General features: G+C 35.6%; 10 protein-coding genes across 10 annotated transcripts; 5 read left to right on the forward strand and 5 right to left on the reverse strand.

Moving 5' to 3' along the window:
• Positions 1–366: 366 nt before the first annotated feature.
• Positions 367–1,140, forward strand: AC631_04467 (uncharacterized protein; the record flags this gene model as incomplete). The annotated part of the gene is made up of 1 exon (XM_015613296.1): positions 367–1,140. The coding sequence occupies one exon, from the start codon at positions 367–369 to the stop codon at positions 1,138–1,140; it is 774 nt and encodes a 257-aa protein (XP_015465877.1).
• A 386-nt stretch (positions 1,141–1,526) lies between these two features.
• GCN4 (amino acid starvation-responsive transcription factor) lies at positions 1,527–2,390 on the reverse strand (the record flags this gene model as incomplete). Its single annotated transcript, XM_015613297.1, has 1 exon — positions 1,527–2,390. One exon carries the CDS (start codon positions 2,388–2,390, stop codon positions 1,527–1,529), a length of 864 nt encoding a protein of 287 aa, XP_015465878.1.
• A 739-nt stretch (positions 2,391–3,129) lies between these two features.
• Positions 3,130–4,626, reverse strand: AC631_04469 (uncharacterized protein; the record flags this gene model as incomplete). Its single annotated transcript, XM_015613298.1, has 1 exon — positions 3,130–4,626. One exon carries the CDS (start codon positions 4,624–4,626, stop codon positions 3,130–3,132), a length of 1,497 nt encoding a protein of 498 aa, XP_015465879.1.
• A 184-nt stretch (positions 4,627–4,810) lies between these two features.
• On the forward strand, positions 4,811–5,260 carry AC631_04470 (uncharacterized protein; the record flags this gene model as incomplete). The annotated part of the gene is made up of 1 exon (XM_015613299.1): positions 4,811–5,260. The coding sequence occupies one exon, from the start codon at positions 4,811–4,813 to the stop codon at positions 5,258–5,260; it is 450 nt and encodes a 149-aa protein (XP_015465880.1).
• A 561-nt stretch (positions 5,261–5,821) lies between these two features.
• On the forward strand, positions 5,822–7,225 carry AC631_04471 (uncharacterized protein; the record flags this gene model as incomplete). The annotated part of the gene is made up of 1 exon (XM_015613300.1): positions 5,822–7,225. One exon carries the CDS (start codon positions 5,822–5,824, stop codon positions 7,223–7,225), a length of 1,404 nt encoding a protein of 467 aa, XP_015465881.1.
• Positions 7,226–7,272: 47 nt separating this feature from the next.
• Positions 7,273–10,359, reverse strand: MSH3 (mismatch repair protein; the record flags this gene model as incomplete). Its single annotated transcript, XM_015613301.1, has 1 exon — positions 7,273–10,359. The coding sequence occupies one exon, from the start codon at positions 10,357–10,359 to the stop codon at positions 7,273–7,275; it is 3,087 nt and encodes a 1,028-aa protein (XP_015465882.1).
• Positions 10,360–10,443: 84 nt separating this feature from the next.
• Positions 10,444–12,156, reverse strand: AC631_04473 (uncharacterized protein; the record flags this gene model as incomplete). Its single annotated transcript, XM_015613302.1, has 1 exon — positions 10,444–12,156. One exon carries the CDS (start codon positions 12,154–12,156, stop codon positions 10,444–10,446), a length of 1,713 nt encoding a protein of 570 aa, XP_015465883.1.
• A 164-nt stretch (positions 12,157–12,320) lies between these two features.
• Positions 12,321–13,943, forward strand: AC631_04474 (uncharacterized protein; the record flags this gene model as incomplete). Its single annotated transcript, XM_015613303.1, has 1 exon — positions 12,321–13,943. One exon carries the CDS (start codon positions 12,321–12,323, stop codon positions 13,941–13,943), a length of 1,623 nt encoding a protein of 540 aa, XP_015465884.1.
• A 195-nt stretch (positions 13,944–14,138) lies between these two features.
• AC631_04475 (uncharacterized protein) lies at positions 14,139–14,318 on the reverse strand (the record flags this gene model as incomplete). Its single annotated transcript, XM_015613304.1, has 1 exon — positions 14,139–14,318. One exon carries the CDS (start codon positions 14,316–14,318, stop codon positions 14,139–14,141), a length of 180 nt encoding a protein of 59 aa, XP_015465885.1.
• Positions 14,319–17,672: 3,354 nt separating this feature from the next.
• PIR1 (beta-1,3-glucan linked protein) lies at positions 17,673–18,009 on the forward strand (the record flags this gene model as incomplete). The annotated part of the gene is made up of 1 exon (XM_015613305.1): positions 17,673–18,009. A coding segment is annotated over one exon (337 nt), but the record flags the coding sequence as incomplete, so codon positions are not given.
• Positions 18,010–18,035: the final 26 nt, after the last annotated feature.

An 18,035-nucleotide genomic window follows, 5' to 3' on the forward strand; every position in this document is an offset into this window, starting at 1 on the left:
TACGTTTAGGCAGATTATGATTGGTCTAGACGACGCGACGATTTGTACCTGGGGACAAATTTGTCACTTTCGCGGCTTCGGCTTAGAAATGAATCTGTCATATTCTTACGTAATTGGCTCGTTCTAGTCTTTGATGGGCCGCGCGTTATCCGCATGTTATCTCGGAGATAGTAGTGAAGGAAGCAGGGGATACATCCATACATTTGTAGCTTGTAAACCCATACACCTGGTGGAAGTAGTTTTCGTGTGTTTACCTAATATTGTGTGGTTAAATTTGCAAATGTTAGGCGGTGATGTTGATATGAGACTGAGAAGCTGAAAAATTGCTTAGGATGGTACGAATCTTCTTTAGTAAGATAGCAGGAAATGGACGAAAAAGTTGAGGAAAAGAGTGGCGGTAACGGTGATATTGTTGGGGATAACACTGAGACGTCAATGGGAACACAGGAAGATAATGATAGAGTGAATGATGGAGAGAGAGATAGAGATGGAGATGGAGATTCGCTGGAAGGCTTGGAGACGGTGTATGTGAATAATTTGAATGACAAAGTGTCATTGAATAAGATCAAAGGAGAATTGGAAAACGTGTTTCAGAAGTACGGCAAGATTATACAAATTACAGCACATAAAAACCTCAAGATGAAGGGACAGGCATTTGTTACGTTTGAGAACAAGGCTGCGAGTCGGGCTGCGATTGACGGGCTACAGGAGCATGAGATGTTCGGTAGGCCCATACATGTAGAATACGCCAAAGGGAACTCAGATAATTATTATCGCGATATATTGAAAGATGAGGAGGCGATAGAGATACGGAAGCAGTTGAAATTAAAGACTAATGAGCAGGCTGCTGCCAAGGGAGTCAAGAAGCCAGGAGTCAAGAAAGTGCAGACGTGGAAAGCTATTCCACCCAATAAGATCCTTTTGATCCAAAGCTTGAAGCCCGAAACCACCAATGGAGATCTTTTGGAATTCTTTGAGGCATATGGCGGGTTTATTCATAGTCGGTTGGTGAAGGCAAGGAACTTGTCGTTCATTGAATTTGAAAACGAAGCATCAGCCACGAGCTGTTTAGAGGATTTGACCAAGGAAAAATTAGAGCAATTTGGTAGCGATGCATTGGTGACATATGCTAAGAAATAGGATTGGTAAAAGATACTCGATTCAAAGCACCCAGTTCAATTATTCGATTCAGAACAATATCGTTACTAGCCAAAGCACCGAGATCGTAACACACGTAAGTCAAGCGATACTGGCTGATCATAACCATAATCATGATGAAATGGACTACTTTTTGTCATACTGAAACAGACAAACTATATAATAATATATTACAAGCAGGTATATTCTGGATTTGTAGTCATTAGATATACAGGTCTAAGGGTAGTTTCCAAGAAATCAATAAAGTCCGGTGTAAATCTACAATAATTATTACTTTAATATATTTATTTAGAACAATTTAAGAACTGAATTAAAACACTAGTAGAATATGGAAAACAAACAATAAAAACAAACAATGAACACAACCTCTAATGACTAATGCCATTAGCAGCTAAGATCTCCTTTAATCTCAAGACTTCATTTGCTAATTCAGTCTTTTCGTTGATTAACTCTTCAACCTTACCTTCTAATTGGTTCATTCTTTCTAGCTTACGAGCTCTCGATCTTCTGGCTGCTTCAGTGTTTCTAGCACGCTTCATAGTCATTGGATCAGCAGCTTCAGTTGCGACAGGAGCTAACAGCTGAGATCTTTGTTTCTTAGAATAGCTCACGCATCCTAAGTGGTCAACCTTGGCCTTCTTGTTTTTGTTAACCTTCGATTGAGTATCGATGATTGGAGTAGACAAGTTGGAATGGGTTGGCGTAAACAATTGCTTAGGTGGAACTGACTCAAATTCAGGTTCGACTGATTCCTCAATCGTTTCGAATTTGTCAACTTCACTGTAAGATCTCTTTGTTGGAGCGTTCATCGAAACTTCTGGCTCTTCACGCTTGCCACTTTCGTCGTTTCCGCCGAAAAGCGACACCCAGTCGTCCTTCAGACTGGCCTTACCCTCATCCATGATGAAATCTAATTCATCAAACATAGGAGTATGGTCATGCAACTGGTCGTTTTCATCCATGGTGCTCGAGAACACCGAATCTAATACAGACGAGTGGATGTTGAATGGCGACGTCTTTTGCAAGTCGTTGTTCAACTGGTCATCGAGAGGTAAGTGTGACGATAACTCTTCCATAGACTCGTGCTTCATAGGAATGATCTCATTCCCCAAGACTGAGTCGGGGCCCTGTGGATGGCCAAACAAATCAGACGACTCAAACATCGAGTCGCCGCGTAAAATCAAAGGGTTGGTGCCTAATGCACGGTTGGTAGTATTGGTAGTAGCAGACATTTGATAATTTATTTTTTCTTCAAACAATAACAATATATAATAAAATTAATATGGGTAACAATATGGGAACGTCATTTTGGACGGATTAACTATTTCTTTCACGATAACATTTTAAATAAGGGGTAAACAACAACTTTAGTAACTGATGTAATTAATAGTTTTATTTTTAAACTTTTAATAACTTTCTAATTTTTAAATTAAATTTAATTAAATTTAAGCACACATTTTTGATTTATAATTAATTTCTAAATAATAAGGCAAAAAATGTAAAAAAATAAACTTTGAGATGTAATCTTGTTGTTGTTGTGAATAATTAAGAGAAAAAGGAGTTTTGTTCAAAAAGCTCGGTCGGGGAATTGGGGACTTTTTATAATTTTTCACTAATGAAAATTTTTATTTATGTCCGGTCTGAATTTTACCGACTTGAAATTTACGAAGCCGTTCCCCCCATAGTTAACAAGGGTAATCAAGAGTCCGCTCTTTTACTAATACAATGACTCATACGACAATCTGGAACGGTCTCCTCTTTATACTGATAAGGATAACAATAGGATATGATTCTACAGAGTGCTGAATACATGGAGACTAAGTATTGACATCTATATATCATAATTATAAGCGATTGATGTCAAATATTAAAAATTGGCCGATTTTATGTGAGTAGATGTAGGTATGGGACTGTTAAAAATTGCACGCCGGTTCAGGGCCGAGGAGCGATAAGGAAATCGGGCAAACTACGCTATTTGGTAGGTTTGAACCATTTTGGAACTTTCTTCGAAGTATTGACGCTTGATTTCTCGGCATTCTGGGAAATGCCAGAGGAGGGCACCGAAGGAACGGCAGAACGAGGTGATGGGTCTGCAGGTAGGTTACTTCTATTGGTCTCTAATTTTATCTCTGGAAGTTCGTTGATGCGTTTTATATTCTCGCGTGCAAAGTCGTTTTCAACGATGTAGGGGCCCTTTGCATGGGTAGTGAGGGATTCCCAGATTAAGACGATCTTTTCGTCTTGGAAGAAGGGGGAGTCTTCGAGGGAAGTGTTGTTGTGGGTGAGTGATATAGGAATTTTGGAGAAAGGAGGGTACCCGATCTTAAGGTTGTAGTTATTCTGGAATTCAGGTACCAAGTACTCGTCGATTTTCTTGAGGAGGTGGCCCAATTTTGCCGTTGGGTCGCTCATTTCGAGCTGTAGCATGAGTCTATCGGGAAATTTGATCCGAATAGAGTACTTCGATGGCTTTGATTTGGGTTTAGGTGCTGCAGGTTTCTTAGATGAGTTTATGATCATTTTATGGTACTTCTGGGCCTGGTCTACCGTCATTTCATAGTCATCATCGGGGTTTTCGTATGTGGAGAACTGCGATGGGATGTATAAAGTGTCTTTTTGCTCAACCGGTGCTGGAGATGCCTGGTCTGAACCTTCTGGTGTGGTCGTATCATCTGTAGTAGCTGTTTCACTTGTGCTGGTTTGTGCAGCTTCTGAACGATCCAATTGTCTTTTGAATGAGTTGTTCGAGGCTTCTGATGCTTTATGATTTTCAACATTGTCTGTACTTTGCACTTCGTGGTGTTCGTGGTGTTCGTGGTGTTGCTGCTGCTGCGATGTCTGTCTTGCAGCCTCTTCCCGGGACCTTTGTTCTATTTCCTTTTTTTCTCTCTCTTGTCTCTGGTATTCCCTCATTCTTTGCATCTGTATTTCATTTATTTTCTGTTGTTCTTCTGCATTGCTGTTCGCCTGTAAATACGCCAACCTCATCACCAAACTCGAAACATCGCTTCCTATGATCGACTTCAAGCTGGAATTCATCTCCTCGCTATTACCACCAATCTTGCTGTTTAATACAGTCAATTCAAATTCTTCCCCGCCCGTTATGTCGCAACCATTATTCTTTTCAAACTCCTCAAGTATCTCCCTCAACGACCTCGTATTACTCGTTTTCAAAATGTATGATTTGATTTCGTTTTTAGCATTGATAGCCAACTTAATATTCACTATCTTCTCTTTCGATTCGTCACTAACAACAAGCACTAACTTCGAGTTGTTAACCAAGTTGGTTAGCCTTATAGGCAATGAACTGTCTACCCTTTTACCATTATGGAACAATTCTCCATGTTGTCCAGTTACTTTGAATTTTTCCAATGCTGTTTGAACCAATTGATTAACAGATTGTGATTTTCCACATGCCACTTTCTTGCTTGTGTTGTTAAAACTAATATTAAACGTCACTGACAGCATTCTATGTGTTTGTACTGAAAGAAGAACTACTAGTGCAAGCGGTATCTAATGGCAAATATTCATAGAACCAGTAACCTGTAAAATTTGTCTAGATTGTAACCTGTAAAATGATTCAGTCATTCCCCTAAGGAAAAAGTGCAAACAGACCTCTATGTATCTATACTACTCTTTATAGTCTACTAACATGTGTTGTTGTGAATGTTTATCTGATATTTGCCTCATAGTGGTATCTGTGTTCTTTCCGCCGTTACCGGTTTGGATTAGAAGAGGTCTTTGTACTTGCGATTCCTTAATCAACATCTTGTTGTGCATGTTAGGATATTTCCCGGGATTAATACATTCATGGTATATTATCGCAAAATACCCTCCATATGCTATAAGTCATGAATCTAAGGTGTACTATGTGTACCAAACACAGTCAGATCTTGAAAATCAGTATGGCGAAAGAAATTCTAGGACGTCCAGGGGTTCCAGAAATCCGCTCCACCACCATCACCATCATCACCACCATCACCATAGAGAACCACTAGACCATGAGCCTTTGCCTATTTCCAACCCTACATATGGCTCCACCAGTGATAGAAATGATAGAAACGAAACATCTCCGCCTGCGTACACAGAGATTAGCAAATAATTGCGGTAGCCTCGTATTCGCAGTCATCAGTGTGATTTGGTCTGAACATAATGGCTAACGATCCTATATTATCCCATGCATACACAACTATTTCCACTTCTTAAGGTCTTGCTAGATTGTCCCCACTTCTGATTCCTATGTGAACAGTGTATTATACTATATCTGTACTGTTCGCACATGCATAGCATTCTTATTTACGAAATTAATTTCTACTTCATTTGAACCGTTGAATCCCTTTATTATTTCGCTTTTTTCTTGTATCAGACTTGGTCACCTAATTCTTTACAATACAGACCCTATCAATGTATAGAGAGGGCTTGTTAAATCTTTATAGTCTAATATATTTTGCTTATTATTTACATCCTCGCTTAAATTCGTCTGCGTTCATTTTCACGTGTCTATTGTGTACCTCTTATCATATGGATTTTTTATTGATAACATATGAAAACCGAATTAGTCAAGAGATTGACTGTTTGGTGAACCGTGGGTCGTGTTAATCGTTACGTACCGAATAAGAAAGCTTTTATCGATTAAAGAGAACGTTTCATTTAATATAAAAGCATGAGTGAAAGAAGACCATCTTCGATATCATTAACTAAATCCCTAACCGATTGGTGGTCATTTCCTAAATACTTGAAAAGTGATAATAACAGTTCACCAAACGAAAGTAAGAATGAAGAATTGGAACAAGCCAAGTTAAGAAATCGGTTAATCGAGTATGAATTATTTAAAGCTATTTTATCGGACGATATCTACCTTCATCCTCCCAATAGTGAAAGTGGGATTCCCGAAGACGCTCAAATTACAGGGGAATTTTTAGACGTAGATATTGGAGGAGGAGTGACGATTCATGAGTTCTATTTAGAAAATAGGGTGAGAGAAGACTCTCATAACGACATAGTTGATATTGTGTTGATTCATGGATATATGGCTGCATTGGGGTATTTCGTGAAGAATTTTGAGGATATAGTTAAGTCGAGACCAGGGGTACGGTTGCATGTTATTGATCTACCAGGGTTTGGAAACTCGTCTCGGCCTAAATTTCCTACTGAATTCTTGGTCAAACCCTCCACTAGAAATGAAGAGATAGAACAGATTTTGAACATAGAAGATTGGTTTATTAGTAAAATCGAAGGGTGGAGAATCCACAGAAACTTGAGAAATTTCAAGTTGATAGGACATTCTATGGGAGGCTATTTATCTAGCTGTTATTTGATGAAGTACAACAATCAATACTGTGATCTGCAAGAAGATAGCTCTAAAATTATAACAGACTTTATCATAGTAAGTCCCATGGGAACTGAGTCAAATTACATCAGTTTGCTAAATAGTAAGCTGGACTTTCATGAAAGCAGTGACCCTTTAAAAGATTTAGTCACTGTTCAGACAGGCGATGAAATCATCGTCCATGACGAGGAATTTAAAGAATTGTGGGAAAAACTAGGTAAACCAAGATTTCCAAAAAACATATTATTACAAAAACTATGGGAATGGAATAAATCTCCATTTCAAATGTTGCAGATTTTAGGACCATTTTATTCGAAGTTATTATCGTACTGGTCATTTCAACGATTCAGGAATTTGAAAGGAAATGATGATGAAAATGAAATTAATGTTGATTTGATTCTCAAACTCCACAATTATTCTTATTCTATTTTTAATCAATTCCAAGGATCGGGAGAACTAGCAATCACGAAGTTGATCAATCATGAAATATTGGCCAAACTACCGCTATGTGATAGAGGGTTTGTGAAATACCTACATGATTCACAAATAAGGACATTGTGGCTCTATGGTGATAAAGATTGGATGAACTTCAAAGGAGGATATCATATTTTTGAGCAATTGTCTAAGATTAATTCTTTGAGCTCGTTTCAAATCATCAAGGATGCCGGTCATCATATTTATTTAGACAATCCTGAAGAATTTAATAAGTCTTGTTTAGAATTTTTTAATCTCGTATAGGATCAGTTTCTTTTTCATATACGCTCGTCATTATTATCATGCATTGCTTAATCTATATTATTACATAACTGTTCTATTTCTAGCAAATCGATTTCAGAATCATTAGTCTCTCTTAACAGCTTAATGATCTTGATTAACTTCTTCGGCCAATCTGCTTCTATTGCGTCTCTTAGTTCTGTCGACTTGATATAAGCACTATTGATGATTGAGTCAGGTATACCAGCTAGTTTAGCAACATTAAGCCCATACAGGTTTCCAACAACACCTCTAACCAAGTTATACAAAAACACAACCTCCGGAAATTCTTGGTTAGATTTGGACACTTCATGGAATCCCATATGATAGTTTGCAACAATTCCTTTGAATTTGTCCTCTAAAACATGCAAAGATGGGAAATGAGTAATGAATAGAGTTAAAGGTTTTTTCGGTTCTTCAATCAAATAATTTAAGATAGAGTATGCAATAGCTATCCCATCATTCGTACCTGTACCTCTTCCGATTTCATCGAGTATTATTAATGAATTGGAAGTCATGTTTTTAAGTATATGACTACATTCCAACATTTCGACCATAAAAGTTGACTGATTTTGTAAAATGTTATCCCTAGCTCCCATTCTAATGAATATAGAGTCAAATATGCCTACCGTGGCTTCATCGCAAGGTATATAACTCCCAATTTGGGCCATAATGACTAATAGTGCTACCTGTTTAACATATGTAGATTTACCTCCCATATTTGGACCCGTTATAATCAACACTCTATCTTCGTCGTAAGATATATTAATATCATTAGAAATATAATTTGAGTAATTAACAGATAAGTTTTCTATTATTGGGTTACGGCTGTTCTTCATTTGAATAATTTGCTTGTCCTCAACAATTTTTGGCCTGGAATAGTTGGAATTAATTGAACTCACTGCACTCAATGACAATAAACAATCAAATATTGATAGGTTTCTGATAACCTTACTAAAAAAGTCATAGTTGTTATCTATTTTAAATAAATATGAATTAAATGCATTATCACAATTTCTAATTAACATGTCATTATGATATTGCAACTGCTTGTGTAATCTGGTGATTTCTGTTGACCTAAACCTTGATACTGTCTTAGTTCCATTTATTTTGATCCAATCCTTCGGCAAAGAATCTACCATTTTTCCATTTCTAACTTCAATTAAGTATGTCTCTTTGGAGTTGGTAATATAATTTAGTTGAGGTCTTTTCAACATTTTTCGAATTTCAGTTAGCTCATCATTCAATAAGGACTCAACCTTCAGTATTTCACTCAATTGATCGATAATTTGTTGGTCCTTAAAATATTTTAAATTAAAAAACTTAATTTTTTGATCATTTAAATTCGAATCATCCAAGGCATCCGCTGAAATCATGTCGAGTAAATTCTTCACAGTATCCTCCTTGGAAAGCTTAATTAATTCATCAAATATTCTCAATAACAATGGCGAATGGATAGATTCAAATTGGTTATTTGTTGGGTTTTCAAAATGTTTGATCATTGTTAAAATATCGTCAAAACATTTCAATAGAAGGTAAACCTCTTTCCTACTTATTTTGTCAAGTTGATAGGTTGATGAATAGTGAACTTTAATCAAGTTTTTTTCTAAATCAATACTTGCCTTACCAATCTTATCTAGTTGATTTTTTAAGGAATCTATGAAATGATTAAATTTGAAAGTCAAATCCTCTATTGCTTGTAACCGTTCCTCTATTTGGTCCTTATCTATTAACGGTTTAGATATCCATTTGACTAGTAATCTATTACCCATTCTTGTACGGGTATGGTTTAGTAACCAAATTAGTGATCCCTTATTTGAATTTGCGTCCGTCGTGTTCTGAAATATCTCCAACGCCTGAACTGTGCTACTGGGTAAAACCAAACAAGTTTTTGAGTTTGAAAAACAGCTGACATTGCTAATAATTGTAAATATGTTACTTAGCTTAAATTCTTCTAAGTATTGAATTAGTTCAATCATACACGATTGGATATTATTGGGAAATTTTAATAAGTATTGCTCCCCAAGGTCTTTATACTTCCCTTCGTCGATCGTGCTAAAAAAATTATAAATCTCATTAGTATATTTCGTTTGTGATCTTCTTGGTTTATGTATAATGTTGACCTTATCATTCACAATGTTAATCATTTTTAACGTTTCTTTAGAAATTTCGGAATTATCGTTAATAACGATTATTTCACTGGGATTCAAATATATTAATCTCGTTTCTAGTTCATCTCTGGTAACATTATCCTTAAATGCATCATATATTATATCTCCCGTTATAGGTTGGATTGCAATCATCCCAATGTCTTTTGAATGCAGCTCGTCAATGCAAAATATATAGTCACCCATTTCATCATCTGTGACGCTCGTTCGATTAATGTTCGGATCTCCTGTCAACAATTCATCACCCATATATGTTGCTTTAGTATAAACCCCAGTAATTTTTCTTTCAAATAAGCCACTCTTATTATTGCTGTCAACTGATTTAATTGCAGCAGTTTCTGTTTGTTTCACCACACCTACCTTCAATCCCTGGTTTAGCAATCTCTTTAAATGTATGTGTAATCTATTATCGGGTATAGAGCAATATGCAAATCTATCGTGTTGAGAATCGTCCAACTTAATGTTTCCTGGGATTAACATGATGCTTAGAATCTGGGAAACTACTACAGCATCCTCCCCAAAAAACTTAAATTTATACCCAACCTGAATTGCAAGAACCTTATCTAAATTTGATCTTTTCATTTCAATGAACTGCTTTTCTAATGGAGTCAATTTCTTATTACTAGATCCCGCTGATTGTGATTTTGACTTCGTTCTAGAAGTCAGTTGGCCAGTCTTTGGCTTCTTTGTAGTAGGTTTTGGCACTTCATCAACATTATCATTGTCTATTGAACTCTTCCTCTTATGCTTGTCCAATTCATTGGGCGATTTGCTAATTTTATCTGGTTTATGTTCGAAATTTGCCAACCGAGATGGTACTTTCTCATCAGCATTGGTTAAATCAATTATATTATTTGAATTATCGACATCATCTTTTTTCAGCTTCTGGTTTGAACTTTGACTTTTGAAGAATTGACTAATTGAACTTTGGACTTTCGTCTCTTGTGTCATTCTTCTCAATAAGTGTCTACAATTACAAAAACGTTTTACTATCGTAGATCAAAATGAATTTTTGAATTGGACGCGAAATATATTTTATCTTACTCGACTAAAGCTAATACTACTAATATTCGATCGTTTCAAATTATCGTTTTCAACTTCAGGGCTTTGTAAAATAGTAGACCTTTGTCTTGAAATAGACGAGCTTAAATCTGTCGTTGACGATTTAGCCTTTCGTAACGTAGGTATAGTGTCATTTGAAGCCGTTGGCGCTGGAGTACTCGACTCTTCACGTTCTAGGCTGTTTGGGCTAGTATTATCAACTGCGAGCTTTGCACCTATTGACATAGTAGATGATGATCTTCTAGGCAATCTTATTATATCAGGTAATTGCTTTGAGGGTGAGGGAGTCGAATCGGATTTATTAGGATTTCTATCCACGATAAAGGTTCTCGTGTCTATCGATCCTGAAAGAAAAGGTGGCCTCTGATCACGATCTTCGTTGATTTGATTAGATATAGGGTTTACTGCCAAATTATTCATGCTTTTTCTGCGAATTGCTGAATGGCTAGGAGATGCACTGATGCCTGAAGACATGGAAATAGCAGACTGAGGAGACGAGGAATTGTCATTACCATTACTCCTTACCAGAGGGGATATAGTAACTGATTTCAATGAAGGTGTGGTGTTTAATACTGCCTGTGTGGTTATTGGAGTGTGTGGGCCACCAACTGAGTTTCGAGGGGAGCTGGCATTAATTGGATTTGGTGGTCTATAGTTATATAGAGTATTTGACCTTCTCCTTGTACTTATAGATTTATTCCTGTTTGAATAAATATCGGCGACAGGGTCTGCGTTGGGTAAGGATTGTGAATGAGCTCTAGTCTTGATTGATACTGTTGTTGATGTTTGAGAATTCTCATTCTCATTCTTATTACTTTGTCGTTGATCTTGTTGGGTCTGCGGTTGTGACTGTGATTGTGACTGCGACATAGGAATGATTGGGCTGGAGAGAACTTTGTTTTCTTGTAAAGAAGTCTGTGATGGCTGTTTGCTTAAATTGAAAGAAGAGCTCGACCTCGTGAACTCTGAGTTTAGTTGCATTGATCCGCTTAACTCTTGATTAAATGCAAATAATTCCTGCTTCAAAAAACGATATTGCTTAACCAATTCAAATGAGTATGCGTAGTCAATCGCTAGCCACCCTTTTTCATTCTTGGTTGACTCGAATTTTTCAATTACCTCTAAGCCTTCATCTTTATCTCTACAACATACTAGCACAAATTTCAATAAATCTTGAATGCAATCGAAGTTTCCATACTGAAAGCATAAATGTAAGCAAGTATTACCGTTTATATCTGTTGCGTTCCAATCTGCCCCAAACTCTAATAATAACTTGATACCCTCTTTAAATCCATAAATGCAACTATAATGCAATGGTGTTTGTTTCAAATCTCCGCCAGGGTGATTCAACCATAGTTCTCCCGGGAACTCCTGTAATAAGTAATGCAATGTCTGTGAGTGGTGGTGAATCAATGGTAAATGAATTACACTTAATTCATCGAATGAAAGTAAGTCTATTCTGGAATAATGCTTTTGTATATCTCCCAAATTCTTATTAATAAATGACACTAAATGGAAGCAGATCAAGTAATTGCCATGGTACGAAGCATAATGTAAATTACTCCATCCGTTATTTTGAGAATCTTTATTCAACCATAACTCGGGAAATCTATGCAATAACCTCTTCGTTATCGGTAAATTACCCTGCTTTATAGCATTCCGAAGTCTTTCCAGAGGTTCAAGCATTTCATACCTCTTAAATTGTGTAGCAATCTATAAGCTTCTCTATGCGTTGTTATCTGATTCTAACGGTATTCGAAATCGCGATTGAAATTTTTAATAATGGTTTAAATGAGCTTACTATACTATAAAACTATTTAATCGAGGTGGCAAACATAAGATAAAGATCAATGAATAGCACCAGGGATTCACTTAGGTTCTTGAGTGTTTCTGATATACAAGGTAATATACATGCCTTACAAGATTTGTATGATAATGAACTTAAGAAGCAAAATCCAATTGACTTCATACTTCATACGGGAAATTTTGGATTTTGGAATCACGAAACTATAGATATATATCAAGATTTGCTGTATTTGAAGCAAATAGTAGCATTCCTGGAAGTGTTAGATAAATCTATCGTTAATGATTTGAACGATTTATCAACTGTTCAAGCAAAGAATGCTAATCCAACGGATGAAATTAATGTCTTCAAACAAAAGCTTAAAGATTCAAAGAAGAGTATTTCACAACTAGACTCATATATAAATGGTCAATTTAAGCTTCCATGTCCAGTTTATACCATATTTGGACCATTAGATGATCCACAGATAATAAATAAATTTCAATCGGGAGAATCACAAATCCCGAATTTACATTTGATAGACCATACAAAGTGTTATGAAATCCCGAGTCCATTAGAATCCCAGCCTAATATTAGATTATATGGACTTGGTGGTAATTTAAAAATACACAGCTTATTCGATAACGGTAATTTTCATTATAATTCAATATCGGGTAAAATTGGGGACTTATGGATAACCTTACTCCAAATAGCTGAATTGTATATAAATTTTATGAATAATGGGAACAAGAAGACCATTAATATATTCATGTCCCATGCTCCAGTTATCAAGACTCCATTACTAGAACACTTGGCAATTTTAACAAATGCAGATTTTACAATTAGTCAAGGTTTACATTTTAGATACCCGGTAATGGGCAACGGAATGAGTTTTGTTGACAGTATGGGAGGAAGCGCTGGATATATCGAAAATTACCGATCGAAGTTCTCTCGGTTACGAATGATATTAGGGGAGTATTGGTTGGCCATCAAGCCTGACTTAAGTGCATTATTACAAGAGACAGAAGAACATGAAAGAGCAAACATAGCTAAACTAATAGAAATGGGTCTAAGCTTATTCGATAAAATACCCATTTCGATAAACGATTCTATAGATAAGATAATACCCTTGACATTGGATGATTCTGTGCCTGAAGACACGGGGACAAGTAAAAAAATATTGAAAAAAATCAATGATTATTACTTTTCAGCATACTATAACTTATGGCACTTCAATTTATGTGATCACGTCATTAATTCTTCAGAAAGTGACTATAATATAATGATTTTCAAATTGAATAAGTATGGAAATTTTAAATTAGACTACTGTAATAGTCAGGGATTTAATTTTAACTTCAAATTGCAGGATGGAGATGACGAAAACGAAGAAACAGAAGAATACTATGATACAGAAGATGTTGATTCGAGATATTCGTTCAATGCGATTGAGTATTCTCCAAAAACAGGAATTAAAAAAGCAGTTGTTATAAACAACCTTGAAAATGAAGAAAACGGAGATGCAGAGGAACATAATGAATCTGACGACGAATACAATAATGACTACATGGATGAAGACAATGATGATGAAATTGAAAGAAGAAAGCGATTTGCATTACGAGGAAGAAGAGGACGTGGAAGAGGCAGAGGAAGATCTTTTCGGGGAAAAATAAGAGGTAGGGGAAGGCAGTAGATAAACTGTTGTATAGTAACTAATAAGTAGATTATCTGCTTTCTCTTTTTTGTCTTTCACGGATTTTCATGTTAGGCATCATCATACACTCTGGACCTTATCAATATAATTAATTTTATTTACTAAATATTCTAATTATATATAAATATAACTGAACACGGATGAACGTGATGACATGACTGAACCTTGTATAATTTAATGGTTTTCAAATGGTAATTTTTGGCCGAACATAACTGGACCATCTTCTTTGACTCTGTACATAATATAGAACCACATAGTAGCACCTAATAATTTAGAAGCCCACTTTAAACGTGGATCGACGTGAGGTGCCGATACTGCTGCATGACGAATATATTTAGCTGCGTGGCCGGCCATCTTATATCCTTTTTATCTGATTTATTCTCTAGTACTGTAAGTTTATTTTAGTTGATTATGGTTGGTTAAGTTGAATTTGAGGAATTTGAACATTACACAAAACTAAAATATTATGTAATCGGTTTACATCCGAACACCCCATTAACATCGGTTTCCATGGTCTATTCGTATTATTGGGTATATGAAGCAGATGTACGACAGAATTGTTCAATTTAGGGTCACAAATGGGCTTGATTTCTTTTATAGGTATTTAGGCTACAATATTGTCTAATGTGGTAAACCTCATTTCTGCACTAGTGATAGACTAACTCCATCTGCGAAATGCTTGAAAATTCACTATTGAATTACCATTATCAAGCTTGTATTCTTTAAATACTGTTCATTCATTGTCTTAGCTTACAGTAAATTTGCTTGATATATTTATCATATACTATTTAGTCAGTTTTATATCTATTAAATGAGAAGTTCAGATTTTATAGACAAATATAGGTTTGTGATCAAACTAAATACGCTGCAAATTACAGCGAGAAGTCAATAACAATACTAAATCAATAAGCCAACAAAATGGATAACGAAGTATAAGTAAGTGAAGTAAGTGTAGAGAATTCGATAATATACTTTTATGTTGGTATAAAGCTCAACCCAGAATACTCATACTAGTCACACGACCTTTAAATAAATACGAGGGAATACTGAGATAGATTTCTAGTTACAAGCCCAAGTATTAGATATGGGGCACTAATAGGTGAGGGAACAAGAATGCTCTAATGGTAAATAAGACTATTTTTCAAGATTTCAGAATAGTCAATTTCAAATAGCATACTCTACTTGTGAATGCAATTTAAAAAATTTATTTTAGCATGATTTGGAACCTGATATAAATTCTGCTATATTATGATATACTATTAAATAAATCTTGAAATTATTGAAATAAAGATGAGGGCCTATTTAGACTAATATAATAAGTTAGCAACAGAATACTTTATTATACTTTTGGATAATAAGCGAAAGGTAATTTAGAAAATATACATAATTTTGCAATTTTTACCTATTATTGGATGTGTAGCACAATTTTACTTCATGTTTATTCCAAGTTATCACTATAATTTAATATAGAGTATATATTCATGTCAACAATCTACTTGCTACAAGTCTATTTTCAGATTCATTAGTTTGTTAAGAAAAAGACTTAAAAGTTACATTAAAGCTTCGCATTGAGATTTGCATCCAAATATTCTTCATTCAGAGCGTTCATCCAGAGAGTTTGTTCATTCGGAGAATATTCTATGACAGTTCGTTACAATGTATTAACGATATATATGCTATCATTAAAATACTATTTTTTATGATCTCAATCTCTCATCAGAACGCTTGAGGCAGACATAGAGTTTTTATTGTAATTGATTGAAATCAGAACTTTGTTCCAAATATATTAGCAATATCAGTCAAACAGCGAGGTTAATCTAACAGCTTAGGACAATTGAATTTCTTCGAATTCGAGTTTAGAGAATATTAGAAAACGCAATCTGATAAATATCGATTGAGAACAATTCAAATTCCTAACAAATTTCCTGTAAATAAACCAAATCGTAGACTTTTAGTAACTGATAAATCAATTGGCCCAAGACCATGATAACAACCTATAAGAAGTTATAAAAACTTTGTATTCTTTCTTTTTTCGACAGTTGATGAATAATAGTAGGACATTTTTCATTCGCTTCGAGAAAGTTCGTCGGTCCAATAATCTTTGAACACTAGTCCAACATATATGCATCTAAATCCGATTTCAGTGCATACTTCGCCCTACGCAGTTGGTACAATTAATATTTCAGGACGCTATAATTTAAGCCCACTTCTTGAGCACTGGTTTTTTTTTTCGCAGATCTTTCCGATTGTCGAAACTCATTCGATCAACCTGGAGGGTAAAATAAAAACACAAGGCCCAACTAACTCGGGTACCAAAGTCTTTTTCGGAAATACATATGCTAAATTTATCCTTCTAAGCCCCATAAATGTGGTTGGCCCTGATTTCTAGACATCTAATCTTTGAATGATTGATTTTAACAAGGCTATTGTATAATCAATACTAATTGTTAAATTATGCCGCAATTAAATGTTTTTACGCAACTAATTTGCCAATTCAGTAGTTTCATAACAATTTGTCCATCTTATGAAACTCGATGAATAGTAAGCATAATCGAATTTTGCAGCAATACCCTGTGGCACATTCAACATCATATTGAACCTTCCCGATTGTAAGCTAATATTATGATAAACTTATCTCTATATATGGTGCGTCGAAGTGTTGTTCTTACTTAGTCTTTGTTCACACAGAACACTATTTGGCCATATTACCTGACAATTTGGGCTGGATTAGGTAATATGCCTAGGATGTTTTCTATGATAACGTTGTCTACACAATTTTGAATCTCATGAAAGATAGAGAATCTGCTCTATCGGTATCGCCGGGTGCGCAAATTTCACCTACATCCATATCATCATACACTTCAGGATATCTCATAATAATAATCCAACCTCTCTATCCATGTGCATAGTAACTTACCACCCTATTCCACGCTTGGACCGTCCGTTCCCAATTCTAACCCGCTAAACCTTATAATCTAACCTTCCAAACCTTATATGTGTACTTCGATCTATTTCGGTCTTCCATGACTTCCAATAGCAATTTTGGCCGTTGTATGATCAGTCTACCCATTACTGCACTACCAACCTTATCCTATTAATAGGAGTTTAATCATAAGAATTATCATTCATTTATTTATAGAAGCAATATACTTATCCCTTACGCAAGGCTTGTCGCAAAATTAAAAAAATATATCATATTTTTATGTAATAATTATTTTTAGCTTTGAGTAAATGTCAAAACGCTTATGTAAGAATATGACTTATCTCTAAATTGGTCACAGATTGTGTATATATTACACCGCTTTGGGATTAACAACGCCCCCTTGTGTCAACGCTCATGGACACACGTCAAATACGAAGGCTAATTATTATGCATGTAATTTAACATTTTTAGTTATTGCTTGCAACCTGTATGACGTATTTTTGTTTGTTTAGAAATTCGCAGCCTTCGCTGTAGCCAGCATAACCAGCCATCTAACAATACTGTGAACAACCAGCATAAATCAAGTGCATATTATGATTGTATGACTATACCAGCATAAATCAAGGTCAAGATCATTGCCCCTTAATGTGTTGTTTCCGTTGCAAGCATTCTGTTATTAAATTGAGCAATTGACGAAAAAATTAGAAAAGTATTTAAATGAGTTGATGTACCCCCAGATTGAGGAATTTTAAATTCATTAATTAACAAATACATCCACAACTAATATGAGATACTCGACTATTTTTTCATCTACAGCTTTAATTGCTTCTACTTTCGCTGCTTATGTTCCATCTGAACCATGGACCACCTTGACTCCTACTGGATCTGCTCCAAGCGGTGCAAGCACCGACCACACTCATAAGTTCGGTATCCAAGTTAAGACCGTGGAATCTTCGGTTGCTATCTCTTCTACAGTTGCAGAAACAGAATCTGCCATTACTACTGCTGCTGCTTCTGCCAGTGACAATGCTAAGAGAGATGTTAATCAAATTGGTGACGGTCAAATCCAACAACAAACTGATGCAGCTTCAACTGCTTCAGTTGTTAACCAAATTGGCGATGGTCAAATCCAACAACAAACTGCTTCA

This window comes from Debaryomyces fabryi, assembly GCF_001447935.2.
Source record: "Debaryomyces fabryi strain CBS 789 chromosome Unknown contig00121, whole genome shotgun sequence".
Taxonomy (NCBI): Eukaryota; Fungi; Ascomycota; class Pichiomycetes; order Serinales; family Debaryomycetaceae; genus Debaryomyces; species Debaryomyces fabryi.